The sequence below is a fragment of the Bombyx mandarina genome, chromosome 13 (assembly GCF_030267445.1).
Source record: "Bombyx mandarina strain Sakado chromosome 13, ASM3026744v2".
Classification (NCBI taxonomy): domain Eukaryota; kingdom Metazoa; phylum Arthropoda; class Insecta; order Lepidoptera; family Bombycidae; genus Bombyx; species Bombyx mandarina.
This window is the reverse complement of record NC_143220.1, coordinates 8,988,825-9,002,245: the sequence shown is the minus strand read 5'-3', so window position 1 is coordinate 9,002,245 and position 13,421 is coordinate 8,988,825. Positions and strand designations below refer to the sequence as shown.

The window sequence follows — 13,421 nt, the reverse complement described above, 5'->3', positions numbered from 1 at the left end:
AATAAAAATGAAACCCGCAAAATTATAATTTGCGTAATTACTGGTGGTAGGACCTCTTGTGAGTCCGCGCGGGTGGGTACCACCACCCTGCCTATTTCTGCCGTGAAGCAGTAATGCGTTTCGGTTTGAAGGGTGGGGCAGCCGTTGTAACTATACGGGAAACTTTAGAACTTGTATCTCAAGGTGGGTGGCGCATTTACGTTGTGGATGTCTATGGGCTCCAGTAACCACTTAACACCAGGTGGGCTGTGAGCTCGTCCACCCATCTAAGCAATAAAAAAAAAAAAAAAAAAAAAAAAAAAAAAAAAAAAAAAAAAAAAAAAAAAAAAAAAAAAAAAAAAAAAAAACTTCAGAGCAAGGAACACCCGGATGGAACGAAGTTCCTTTCGATTAATTAGTGAAGGAATTGTATTTTTTTTTTAAGTTATAATAATAAATTACGGCATTATGAAGAAGAAAAAAACAATACTATGAACTAAATTACTATTGTTGAAACGCTATCTCGAGAAACTGTACTCATTACGCGGACCAATCGGATACGAGCAATGTCACGCGATAAGCGCCTAAACGTTGATTGGTCAGAATGACGGATCTAAAAAGTGTCGTGACAACTTTTCGTAAGAATTTTTTCCGTCTAGCCCCCTTTCACAATGCGCGATAAGGAACTTCGTTCCAAAAAAATCTAAAGAAATACACACCTAACACGTGTTCTAATTCGCCTGTGTAACAAACCTGAAAACCATAAAATATATTATAATAATTGCGAAATTAATTATTTTACACCCCGTCTATTTCGCGAAGCAATTTTGTATTCAGATTTAAGACTCTCGCATCGAGCTGAAGGCACGAACAAGCCTAAAAAAACTCAACGTCACTGGTCAGCTGACAAATGAAAAGACCTACCTAAAACATGGTTTTATTGTCAAAAAGTATCAATCGCTTAGATATCAAGGTCACGTCGAGCTATTTTTCTAAATAGGCCTGCTTTTCCTCATTCATTTTATAGAACAGATCCCAAAACGCCATTCTGTGATTCAGCGGTCTGTTCCCAAGACTTAACTCTGCGTCTATTTTTAGGTAGTTATATTTTTGTTTTGTAACAGGTTCCCATTTTATTGGTAGTAGCTCTGAAGTTTCTGGAGTCGGGTTGCTGTAACAAAGGTGTTTAATACATGTTAATTTTGCGCTGTCTCTAGACCTCACGGTATTTTGTAATTACGAAAATTACTATGTGAAATTCTACGTGCTGACCGGTTCACATCTAAATAAAGAAAATTGTATGACCGTCACATCGTAACTGCACCCACAGCGATTTTTTTGTTTAGTGCGATTCATTTTGTTATTCCGTATTTTATGTTTAGAAACTGCTCAAAGGAAGAAAAGTAATTTACTATTTTCACAATTTTTGGGACCAGGTTGAAATAGAAGCATATTACTTTAAAAAAGTAATGTTAAAGGTAATCTGACAATAATCTATAGGTCAATAAATCCACAAACACGGATATGCAATGCCCAAAATGTGATTTAACTCACCTATATTTTGCGAAATTAGTCCACATTGTAGTCATTCTATCAATCATGGTTTTATCCTCAGGAGTTATTTCCCCTGTAACATAGTCCATATTAAATAAATATCCCAGTTCGTCAGCATGTGAGACACCTGTAGCATTTATGCCATTAGCAATTTTGAAAGCATTTCTTACACCATCGTAGGCAAACATGTAATAGAAAATATCGCCTGCTCCATTTTTCAAGAATTTGTTAATTGTCCTCTGTATAGGATGTATGTAAGTGAAATCAGAGTCATAATATATGACATTCCATTTCTCATCCTTACTAATAGGATTATCTCCTAAATAAAAGTTTTGCACTAATTGTGACATGTCCTCTAGTTCTACGTTCGTAAATGTGAATGTTTGTTCCAAGTAAGTCCTAAAAATGCCCAATGTTGTGAAATGCTCATTGCCTTTGTTTACATGATTAATTAATAATTCATTTTCATTAAAACCTATTAGCACTGGCATTTTTCTTACTTTAGGCACTTCAGTGTTGATCCAATGTTTTGTAATAAATGCATTGATACCATCAAATTCATTTTCGGCACATGGCTTGAACATAATGTTTAGATCTAAAGCAGCCCCAATAACTAAATCTGTATCAGCAGTAATGAGGAAATTTAAAGCTTCTTCTATTTCAGATGTTTCATATCCAAGGTAATCTGCTAATTTAATTGGAGCTTCTATATCAGGTTCTATTAGTACCGTCCCAGCTTCAGCACTACCACTTTGTATAATAGCACGATTGAATAATACTTCATTATTGGACAGCAAATGAAAATCTACAGAATGGCCTCCAGCACTTTCACCGAATACTGTAATTTCATTGGGGTCCCCACCAAAAGCTTCAATATTATCTTTTATCCATCTTAAAGCTAACGTTTGATCTTTCAGACCCTGATTCCCGGGAACACTAGGATGATCCAGACACATAAATCCATAAGGACCCAATCTGTAATTGATGTTTACAGAAATCACGTTATGCTTCACAAGGAATTTCGGATCATACATGTATCTACCAGCAAATCCTCTTCTGAAAGATCCCCCGTGGATCCAAACCATGATAGGTACTGGATTTTTTGATGTGGCTGTTGATGGTACATAGATGTTGAGATGCAGGCAGTCCAGATTTCCAAGTACAGTTTCATTGAACATGTATAATTGAGGACATATAGCTCCATCGTCGTAGGCTTCGAAGGTGTCTTGAAATTTCGTATGTGGAATAGCATCCTATAATTTAAACATTTATTAAATAAGAATGGACATTTATAAATTGGGTATTGAGGTTTTAAAAATACACTTTCTTGTTCTTAACGAAACTATGAGTGAAATGATAACGATATTTTTTATATGCACCAGTACACAAAAATGAATGAAAAAAGGCTAAATTTAAGTTATAACTTACACCAAATGGATTGCTATAGTTCACGTTCGCATATGGTATACCCATAAACATAAAATAACTTCCATCCTCGGATGTTAAACCTCTAATTAAACCAACTTTAGTATCCACTAAAGGATCAATCCTAGTAATTGCTTGTGCAAATTGTTTTAGAACTAGAGCGTGAAAAACGATTGCAACAACGGAAATCATTATTGATTAGAAATAAAGTAAAAACCGGCCGGTAGGAAAGTATCGAAGTTTTACAGCTTCAAAATATGATCGTGTTCATGATGTTTTACTTTGCTCTCACATATCCTATCTAATCTGCTTTATCCACGTTCAGTCTTATATACTTTAGTTTTATCTCTATCTGGAAACGAATAGATAGCAAATAAGATGAAATTTGTCTGTACTTCACTTTAATAAAGACTAATTACTAGCAAAGGATAAAGAGCATTTCAAGGAAAGTTTCTAAAGTAAAACATACCTAGTCAGGTCATAAGTATTGTCACACAGTAAAAACTTTTCTTTTAGAATGCTGGCCACAAAAAAGTTTATTGAATTCGAATTTCGAATTGTTCATGAAAATAAAAATGTATACTTTTAGAATTTTACTCATTTTTAAATATGGAGTGGACGCTTAAAGAAGACCGTGTTGCAGTTATTGCGTTGCATCGTTGCGGTTACGCGCCAATTCAAATTTTTAACATACTGAAAAATTTGAATATAACCAAAAGATTCGTTTATCGTACCATCAAACGATACAATGAAGACTCTAGTGTAGATGACAGGTCAAAAAGTGGTCGCCCTCGGTCTGTTAGGACTCCAGTAGTGATAAAAGCTGTGAAGGCGCGAATTCAAAGAAATCCCAAACGTAAGCAGAAACTGTTGGCCCTTCAGATGGGGTTAAGCAGAACCAAAGGGTGTTAAATGAAGACTTAGGGCTTCGGGCATATCGAAGAAAAACAGGACATCGTTTGAATGCTCGTCTAATGGACCTGAGACTGAAGAGATGCCGCGCTTTGTTGAAGCGGTACGCGGGAAAAAAATATCGGGAAATTCTTTTTTCGGATGAAAAATTTTTACCGTAGAAGAGAGCTACAACAAACAAAATGATAAGGTGTACGCACACAGTAGTGAAGAAGCGAGCAACCGTATTCCGCGTGTCCAACGAGGTCATTTTCCATCCTCGCTCATGGCATGGTTGGGAGTTTCTTATTGGGGCTTAACAGAGGTACATTTTTGTGAGAAAGGTGTAAAAACGAATGCAGTTGTGTATCAAAATACAGTCCTGACGAACCTTGTGGAACTTGTTTCTCATACCATGTTCAATGACAGGCACTGGGTATTCCAACAAGATTCGGCGCCAGCTCATAGAGCGAAGAGCACACAAGACTGGCTGGCGGCGCGTGAAATCGACTTCATCCGACACGAAGACTGGCCCTCCTCCAGTCCAGATTTGAATCCGTTAGATTACAAGATATGGCAACACTTGGAGGAAAAGGCGTGCTCAAAGCCTCATCCCAATTTGGAGTCACTCAAGACATCCTTGATTAAGGCAGCCGCCGATATTGACATGGACCTCGTCCGTGCTGCGATAGACGACTGGCCGCGCAGATTGAAGGCCTGTATTCAAAATCACGGAGGTCATTTTGAATAAACTTTAGTGTCATAAGAATCTATGTTTTGTTAAGTTCATTTTGGTATATGAATGGTTACATAATGAATAAACTTGTTTCAATTATTTTACATTAAACATGTGATAGAATTTATGACCTGACTAGGTATTTATTATAAAGCTTAATGATTTCTTTACAAGTAAAAGAGTTTATATGAGAACAAGGTTTTCACTCTAGAAGGTTTGGTATTTGCCCGAATCTACTAAAACGATTCTAAGTAGACATTCGTTGAGAGCTAGAATGGTTTTTGTCGAAATTCTCTAATCTATCTAGTAAATTACTATTTATCCTGTTAATTTTCTGTTAAATTGGAACGTACATTGTATTCTTGCATTCAAAGCATATAGATTTTATGCTACCTTTGGGCTGAAAAGCGGGTGGTATTAAATTGGCTCTTTTATTCTATTGCTTAGACGCGTGGGCGAGCTCACAGCCCACCTGGTGCTAAGTGGTTACTGGATCCCATAGACATCTACAATGTAAATGCGTCACCCACCTTGAGATATAAGGTCTCAGCGCCAGCTCAGTCCTAGCGCCAGTAATTACGCAAATTATAATACACATTAAATGCTGAAATATACAAAATAGATCAAACGGGCCATTTGGAAATTAGCACTGGTGGTAGGACCTCTTGTGAGTCTGCACGGGTAGGAACCCCCATCCTGCCTATTTCTGCCGTGAAACAGTAATGCGTTTCGGTTTGAAGGGTGCGGCAGCCGTTGTAACTGTACTGAGACCTAATATCTCAAGGTGGGTGGCGCATTTATATTGTAGATGTCTATGGGCTCTAGTAACCACTTAGCACCAGGTGGGCTGTGAGTTCGCCCGCACGTCTAAGCAATAGAAAAAAGAGCCAATTTAATACCACCCGCTCTTCAGCCCAAAGGTAGCATAAAATCTATGTGCTTTGAATGCAAGAATACAATGTACGTTCCAATTTAACAGAAAATTAACAGGATAAATAGTAATTTACTAGATAGATTAGAGAATTTCGACAAAAACCATTCTAGCTCTCAACGAATGTCTAGTCAGAATCGTTTTAGTAGATTCGGGCAACTAACTACCAAACCTTCTAGAGTGAAAACCTTGTTCTCATATAGCCTCTTTTATTTGCTCTATTTTATTTGTAAAGTAATCATTAAGCTTTATAATAAATACGTTTTACTGTAGAAACTTTCCTTGAAATGCTCTTTATCTTTTGCTAGTAATTAGTCTTTATTAAAGTGAAGTACAGACAAATTTCATCTTATTTGCTATCTATTCGTTTCCAGATAGAGATAAAACTAAAGTATATAAGACTGAACGTGGATAAAGCAGATTAGATAGGATATGTGAGAGCAAAGTAAAACATCATGAACACGATCATATTTTGAAGCTGTAAAACTTCGATACTTTCCTACCGGCCGGTTTTTACTTTATTTCTAATCAATAATGATTTCCGTTGTTGCAATCGTTTTTCACGCTCTAGTTCTAAAACAATTTGCACAAGCAATTACTAGGATTGATCCTTTAGTGGATACTAAAGTTGGTTTAATTAGAGGTTTAACATCCGAGGATGGAAGTTATTTTATGTTTATGGGTATACCATATGCGAACGTGAACTATAGCAATCCATTTGGTGTAAGTTATAACTTAAATTTAGCCTTTTTTCATTCATTTTTGTGTACTGGTGCATATAAAAAATATCGTTATCATTTCACTCATAGTTTCGTTAAGAACAAGAAAGTGTATTTTTAAAACCTCAATACCCAATTTATAAATGTCCATTCTTATTTAATAAATGTTTAAATTATAGGATGCTATTCCACATACGAAATTTCAAGACACCTTCGAAGCCTACGACGATGGAGCTATATGTCCTCAATTATACATGTTCAATGAAACTGTACTTGGAAATCTGGACTGCCTGCATCTCAACATCTATGTACCATCAACAGCCACATCAAAAAATCCAGTACCTATCATGGTTTGGATCCACGGGGGATCTTTCAGAAGAGGATTTGCTGGTAGATACATGTATGATCCGAAATTCCTTGTGAAGCATAACGTGATTTCTGTAAACATCAATTACAGATTGGGTCCTTATGGATTTATGTGTCTGGATCATCCTAGTGTTCCCGGGAATCAGGGTCTGAAAGATCAAACGTTAGCTTTAAGATGGATAAAAGATAATATTGAAGCTTTTGGTGGGGACCCCAATGAAATTACAGTATTCGGTGAAAGTGCTGGAGGCCATTCTGTAGATTTTCATTTGCTGTCCAATAATGAAGTATTATTCAATCGTGCTATTATACAAAGTGGTAGTGCTGAAGCTGGGACGGTACTAATAGAACCTGATATAGAAGCTCCAATTAAATTAGCAGATTACCTTGGATATGAAACATCTGAAATAGAAGAAGCTTTAAATTTCCTCATTACTGCTGATACAGATTTAGTTATTGGGGCTGCTTTAGATCTGAACATTATGTTCAAGCCATGTGCCGAAAATGAATTTGATGGTATCAATGCATTTATTACAAAACATTGGATCAACACTGAAGTGCCTAAAGTAAGAAAAATGCCAGTGCTAATAGGTTTTAATGAAAATGAATTATTAATTAATCATGTAAACAAAGGCAATGAGCATTTCACAACATTGGGCATTTTTAGGACTTACTTGGAACAAACATTCACATTTACGAACGAAGAACTAGAGGACATGTCACAATTAGTGCAAAACTTTTATTTAGGAGATAATCCTATTAGTAAGGATGAGAAATGGAATGTCATATATTATGACTCTGATTTCACTTACATACACCCTATACAAAGAACAATTAACAAATTCTTGAAAAATGGAGCAGGAGATATTTTCTATTACATGTTTGCCTATGACGGTGGAAGAAACGCTTTCAAAATTGCTAATGGCGTAAATGCTACAGGTGTCTCACATTTTGATGAACTAGGATATCTATTTAACATGGAATATATTACAGGGGAAATAACCCCTGAAGATAAAACCATGATTGATAGAATGACTACAATGTGGACTAATTTCGCAAAATATGGGTGAGTTAAATCACATTTTGGGCATTGCATATCCGTGTTTATGGATTTATTGACCTATAGATCATTGTCGGATTACCTTTAACATTACTTAAATAAAGTTATATGGTTCAATTTCAACCTGATTCCAAAAATTGTCAAAATAATAAATTACTTTCCTTCCTCTGAGCAGTTTCTAAACATAAAATACGGTGTAACAAAATGAATGGCACTAAGTAAAAAAATAACTATGGGTGCAGTTACGATGTGACAGTCATACAATCTTCTTTATTTAAATGTGAACAGGTCAGCACGTAGAATTTCACATAGTAATTTTCGTAATTACAAAATACCGTGAGCTCTAGAGACAGCGCAAAATTGACATGTATTAAATACCTTTGTTACAGCAACCCGACTCCAGAAACTTCAGAGCTGCTACCAATAAAATGGGAACCTGTTACAAAACAAAAATTTAACTACTTAAAAATAGACGCAGAGTTAAGTCTTGGGAACAGACCACTGAATCACAGAATGGCGTTTTGGGATCTGTTCTATAAAATAAATGAGGAAAAGCAGGCCTATTTAGAAAAATAACTCGACGTGACCTTGATATCTAAGCGATTGATACTTTTTGACAATAAAACCTTGTTTTAGATAGATCTTTTCATTTGTCAGCTGACCAGTGACCTTGACTTTTTTAGGCTTGTTCGTGCCTTCAGCTCGATGCGAGAGTCTTAAATCTGAATACAAAATTGCTTCACGTCAGAAATATAAGCGGGGTGTAAAATATTTAATTACGATTTATTATATTTTATGGTTTCCAGGTTTGTTATACAGGTGAATTAGAACACGTGTTAGTGTGTATTTTTCTAGAAAAAAAAAAGGCAGAATATGCATATATTTTTAAGCCAAGGCCTAGGCACCAATCTCGGTCAACGCCGATCGCGTATGCGTGTTTCTGGCAGACATTAAAAAGAAGAAAACTCTAAATTGGGGCTGTTGAATAATATTCGTGTAATTTATTTATTATCTAACATCGCAACAACTTTTGCTTTTAATTAAACTACACCATAATAGAAAAGCCTGCTATTATATCTAAATACAGTTTTTTTTCGAAAGTATCCAAGGTCGCTCAATCTGAATATAATCAAAACACTAATTTTTTGTTTCCTATATTTCAACTTTTAATTATTTTTTTAATTATACCCCGCACTGTCTCTACCTAGGTAATTATATATCTGTAAAATTAAAGTGTCAACTTTATCGTCATTGTTGACATAATATCTGGTGTACTTAGAATAGATAGATTAGATAGTACTTGAATCAGAAAGTGTAGTTTATTTATTTATTGCTTATGTGGATGTACGTATTCAGGACCCAGCTGGTGTTAAGTACAAGGTGGGTTCTTGTGCTCAGTGGTTAAAGTTCTCTAGTATACGATGTTTCAATTTCAATGAAATAATGACTGCTTAGTATTAGATATTACAATACCATATAATAAGATATATTATAATACTTAATAATTGTTGTTTTTTTTATTGCCCTCGTAGGCAGACGAGCATACGGCTCATAGATTTTTGTGAGTACTCTCCTTTGTTTGCCATTCTGAAATATGTACACGTCCAAAAATCATAATATTACTAGTATTCTATTCTATCAGCCCCTTGGCGTCCACGGCTAGACAAGCGTCGTCCCACGAAACTTCAAAGCGCACGGATTTTGGCTGCATGTTTTATTTTTATGGCTTAGATGAGTGGACGAGCTCACAGCCCACCTGGTGTTAAGTGGTTACTAGAGCCCATAGACATCCACAACGTAAATGCGCCACCCACCTTCGGCTCCGTTAAAAATTATCTTAAGTCGATATTTTCTTTATCACTGATTGCGAGAACGTGCAGTATTGTTTTTTCTGTGGCAGAAAAATAAAAGCAAAATGGCTTAACACCAGTGTATCGATTGTCATTAAGCGTACGTGATCGATAATCAATAGCAAGAAAAATATCGATCGAAATTAACTCCACAAAGATAATTATCTTCAAAGAAGTCGCAGAGCATCACAAAATCCATCAAAGGCCAAGGTATACTTCTCAGCACCAATTGACATGATTTTAGACAATTGCAATTTACTCGATTAAAATCCAACTTGCGCATTAAAATGAGGGGTCCTAAAATATTTGAAAAAAAGCAAGTGTAAATTATGTGTAATAAATAATAAAGAGATAGCGTGGAATGTTAATCCGTTATCGAAAACCAACAATACAATATAAAGAATGTGAAAAACACTCAGTTTTATTCTTTGGTATAATTTTATGAGTGACTCGTCGTGGCATACATTTATATTTTATTTCTTTTCCTCTTATCGTCACTTTATTCAACATATTTGCTTGTTAATATTTTAATTTAGTTTGCATTTCCAAAAACATGTAAAGTCTCATTTGCATTTAATGTAACATCTGTGTTAATTACGCGTTAGAAAAAATCTGGGCGAAAAATCAATTTAATTTTTATGAAGTTTCTGGTGAACTAAGGTCTTCTTATTGAAAATTATTTCCTTTTGTAGCGGGTCTGATTTTTTTCCAATGGCTGTTACATTCCCAATAGTGATTTTAACGTTGACGCTAATAAATAACATTGACGCTATATCTAGGATCGATCCTTTGGTCGAAACTAAAGTCGGATTGATCAAAGGATTAAGATCGGATAATAATGATTTTTCTTTATTCTTGGGTGTACCATACGCGAAAGTAAACAGGAGTAATCCATTTGGGGTAAGTTTTTTTTCCAAATATCACACAAGTTACTAGTAGTGGCTAACGCTGTGGTCAAACTATGCAAATATGAATGCATTATAATAAATAGCCATACTTTAGAGTTGTGGCCTTCCGTTCCGCCAGTCCTTGCCCCAAAACGGAATTTTTTCACTTCTGTCTTACCTCTAGATAAAAAAGTATGTAGTATATACCAGCCAGATTTGCATGTTCGACTGAAATTATAGGGAAGTTATTTAGTAAGTCGCTTCGGGAGACTCATATAAGCCGCGCATCTCGTACGTGTGTGGATCTTGTGGGAAATTTTCCAGCTGCCCAAAAAAGTTAGGTACAATGTAACCGGTACATATCAAAATATCAATGAAGCATATGAGCGGAATCACAGAAATATACAATGAACTAAAATGAAACAATCATGAATTCTGAGGCTATTTAGTTTTATTGCACTGCATTCTTCTTCCGTCGTGAAGTAGCATTGGCATTTGAAAATATTACTTTTTACAGGTGTCCATCCCATACCCAAGTTTCCTAGACACATTTGAAGCCTTCCAAGAATCCCCAAGATGCCCACAAGCGAGCACATCATCAAACCAATCTTTGGACTGCCTCAGCCTTAACATTTACGTGCCCACAAACGCAACGTCTCAGAATAAATTACCCGTTATGGTTTGGATTCATGGTGGTGCATTTTCAAGTGGGTCCGGCAGCAGGGACAGTGCTGGCCCCGAGTTTCTCATCAGATATGATGTTATACTTGTTACGGTGTATTATCGTCTTGGGCCTTATGGTTTTATGTGCCTGGATCATCCAGAGGTGGCAGGCAATCAAGGTCTGAAGGACCAATTAATGGCTTTAAGATGGATTAATGAAAACATTGAAGCCTTCGGAGGGGACGCTAATAAAATAACAATATTTGGCGAAAGTGCAGGTGGACATTCCGTGGAGCTACATTTACTATCTCAAGCCGAAATTTTGTACAACAGAGTGATTTTACAAAGCGGTAGCGCTGAAGCGCGAACGGTACTGATCGAACCTGATAAATCTGCTCCATTGAAAATTGCCGATCGCCTGGGTCATACAACTGACAATATTGAAGAGGCACTAACATTTTTGTCATCAGCTAGCACAGAATCAGTAATTACAGCGGCATCAAGTCTAGGTATCGAGTTTAAGCCTTGTGCTGAAAATCCGTTTGAACAAGTTGATTCTTTCATAACAAAACGTTGGGCAAATGCAAAAATACCAAAGGTAGCCAACATACCTGTGCTGATAGGTTTTAATGATCATGAATTAATGATAACGCATGTGCTTGGCGATGCCCAGCATTTTGCGTCTTTGGACATTTTCACCACATACTTAAACAAAACCTTTAACTTCGATAGCGACACTTTGGAGGAAATGACTCAGTACGTTCGGCAATTTTACATCGGAGATGATCCGATTACTGAAGAAAAAAGGTGGGAGATAATTAATTATGATTCAGATTTTGTTTACATTCATCCCATTCAAAGGACTATCAATAAATTTATTGAAGGACATGCTCGTAATATTTACTATTACATGTTCTCTTATGACGGTGGGAGGAATTTGGTAAAAGTGAGTCGTGGTATTAATGCACTTGGGGTTGCACATGCTGATGAGCTTGGATATATATTTTCTATTAAGAATTTTTCTAATAAGACCAGCCCTGAAGATCAGCTTATGGTTGATCGAATGACCACAATGTGGACAAACTTCGCCAAATTCGGGTATGTAGTGCTCTCTATTAACTTAAATCTGAGATACTCGATAAAGTATTGCCGCAGAAGTTTCCCCCACTGAAAATACACGTGATCGTTGAATACACGTTACCTCAATTCCGCTTCTACATTTCTAGAACTGGTTTCAGAATCTATAAATACGTCATACATCTAAAATATGAATGTCACAATCTAAGTTCAGTCATAACATATCTTCGAGACTTCGATTTTCTGTTTCATGGTGTGTGGCGGCACTAAAACACCAAAAAAAATTTTTTTTCACAAGTATCAAAATCAGTTAATTAACGGAAACTTAATATTCAACATATTTTTTGCAGCGACCCCATTCCAGAAACCACTGAGCTATTGCCGATTAAATGGGATCCAATAACGAAGGACAGCTATAACTATTTGAAAATTGATTCGGTGCTTACTTTAGGCAATCGACCTTACAAAGAAAGAATGACTCTATGGGACTTATTCTACAAACTGAATGAAAAGAAACAAAAGTACTACGATGAGAGCAACGAAGATTATTTTTAATATTTGTATATTATAAAATATGCTTAAATTTTTTGTGATCCAGCTGTTTTTGATTGTATAAGATTTAAATATCGAAATTGCATGCTATCAAATAGGTAGTCTTAGATTGTGGTTTTTATAAACTTCACCACGCTTTAGATTGACCATCTTTATCGACCTTATCTCTTATATTATGTCCCATCTTCTCTTGCCTTGTGCAGATATCATTTGATGGAACTATCGTATCTTATCATACTATACACGCGGCATTTCCATTTAAACATATATATTTTCTACTGTTTAGTTCTTCTATCGTTCTCTCTCGTGTTTAAGAGTTTGTTTATAAATCATAAATGTAATGTAACAAACGGATGTAATATAATATAGTATCTATGTACAAAATTTAAACTCAAATGACACTCGCGAGAAACATCATAAAGCATCGTAAACATAATTAATAAAATAGAATTTATACATCATTAATCGTGTTTTTGTGGCGGGCGTCGGCTCTGCGCGCTTTCGTAACTCTGCACTGTGGGTACTTCGTAAAAAACCTGTGACATTCTATTCATCTTGACGACTTATGAGTAGAATGGCGGTTACGTCATAACTGTTTTTCATCTCCCGCTCTCATTTTCCGCGGTTTCAAATGGGAAAATCTATTGTTTATATGAATAATATTTTATGAGGCTTCTCGAGCATGCCTCTACTTATACAGGGGAGGTTACAAGTTCGAATCTATACACAAA

At 35.9% G+C, this 13,421-nt stretch overlaps 3 protein-coding genes across 4 annotated transcripts; 2 read left to right on the top strand and 1 right to left on the bottom strand.

The window, feature by feature from the left end:
- Positions 1–362: 362 nt before the first annotated feature.
- On the bottom strand, positions 363–3,233 carry LOC114244069 (bile salt-activated lipase-like). Its single transcript, XM_089732295.1, has 4 exons — positions 2,962–3,233; positions 1,534–2,786; positions 904–1,150; positions 363–732 (listed from the first exon to the last, which is right to left on the bottom strand). The coding sequence occupies exons 1-3, from the start codon at positions 3,148–3,150 to the stop codon at positions 964–966; spliced, it is 1,629 nt and encodes a 542-aa protein (XP_089588421.1). The 5' UTR covers positions 3,151–3,233; the 3' UTR covers positions 363–732; positions 904–963.
- A 2,734-nt stretch (positions 3,234–5,967) lies between these two features.
- Care-11 (carboxylesterase CarE-11) lies at positions 5,968–8,354 on the top strand. The gene is made up of 3 exons (XM_089732304.1): positions 5,968–6,239; positions 6,415–7,667; positions 8,051–8,354. Exons 1-3 carry the CDS (start codon positions 6,051–6,053, stop codon positions 8,235–8,237), a joined length of 1,629 nt encoding a protein of 542 aa, XP_089588430.1. The 5' UTR covers positions 5,968–6,050; the 3' UTR covers positions 8,238–8,354.
- A 1,229-nt stretch (positions 8,355–9,583) lies between these two features.
- Positions 9,584–13,151, top strand: ae19 (alpha-esterase 19). 2 transcript variants are annotated; one of them, XM_089732414.1, is made up of 4 exons: positions 9,584–9,721; positions 10,204–10,411; positions 10,916–12,159; positions 12,489–13,151. In XM_089732414.1, exons 2-4 carry the CDS (start codon positions 10,223–10,225, stop codon positions 12,691–12,693), a joined length of 1,638 nt encoding a protein of 545 aa, XP_089588540.1. In that variant the 5' UTR covers positions 9,584–9,721; positions 10,204–10,222; the 3' UTR covers positions 12,694–13,151. The 2 variants fall into 2 exon arrangements, with proteins under 2 accessions (XP_089588540.1, XP_089588539.1); XM_089732413.1 differs by lacking the exon at positions 9,584–9,721 and having other exon boundaries at positions 9,955–10,411.
- Positions 13,152–13,421: the final 270 nt, after the last annotated feature.

Excerpts from the sequence above, each read along its gene's own strand:
- LOC114244069 (XM_089732295.1), bottom strand. The coding sequence starts at position 3,150 with ATGATTTCCGTTGTTGCAATCGTTTTTCACGCTCTAGTTCTAAAACAA. Across the intron at positions 2,787-2,961 it reads ACTATAGCAATCCATTTGGT|GATGCTATTCCACATACGAA; the intron begins GTAAGTTATAAC and ends TTTAAATTATAG. Across the intron at positions 1,151-1,533 it reads ACTAATTTCGCAAAATATAG|CAACCCGACTCCAGAAACTT; the intron begins GTGAGTTAAATC and ends CCTTTGTTACAG.
- Care-11 (XM_089732304.1), top strand. The coding sequence starts at position 6,051 with ATGATTTCCGTTGTTGCAATCGTTTTTCACGCTCTAGTTCTAAAACAA. Across the intron at positions 6,240-6,414 it reads ACTATAGCAATCCATTTGGT|GATGCTATTCCACATACGAA; the intron begins GTAAGTTATAAC and ends TTTAAATTATAG. Across the intron at positions 7,668-8,050 it reads ACTAATTTCGCAAAATATGG|CAACCCGACTCCAGAAACTT; the intron begins GTGAGTTAAATC and ends CCTTTGTTACAG.
- ae19 (XM_089732414.1), top strand. The coding sequence starts at position 10,223 with ATGGCTGTTACATTCCCAATAGTGATTTTAACGTTGACGCTAATAAAT. Across the intron at positions 10,412-10,915 it reads ACAGGAGTAATCCATTTGGG|GTGTCCATCCCATACCCAAG; the intron begins GTAAGTTTTTTT and ends TACTTTTTACAG. Across the intron at positions 12,160-12,488 it reads ACAAACTTCGCCAAATTCGG|CGACCCCATTCCAGAAACCA; the intron begins GTATGTAGTGCT and ends TATTTTTTGCAG.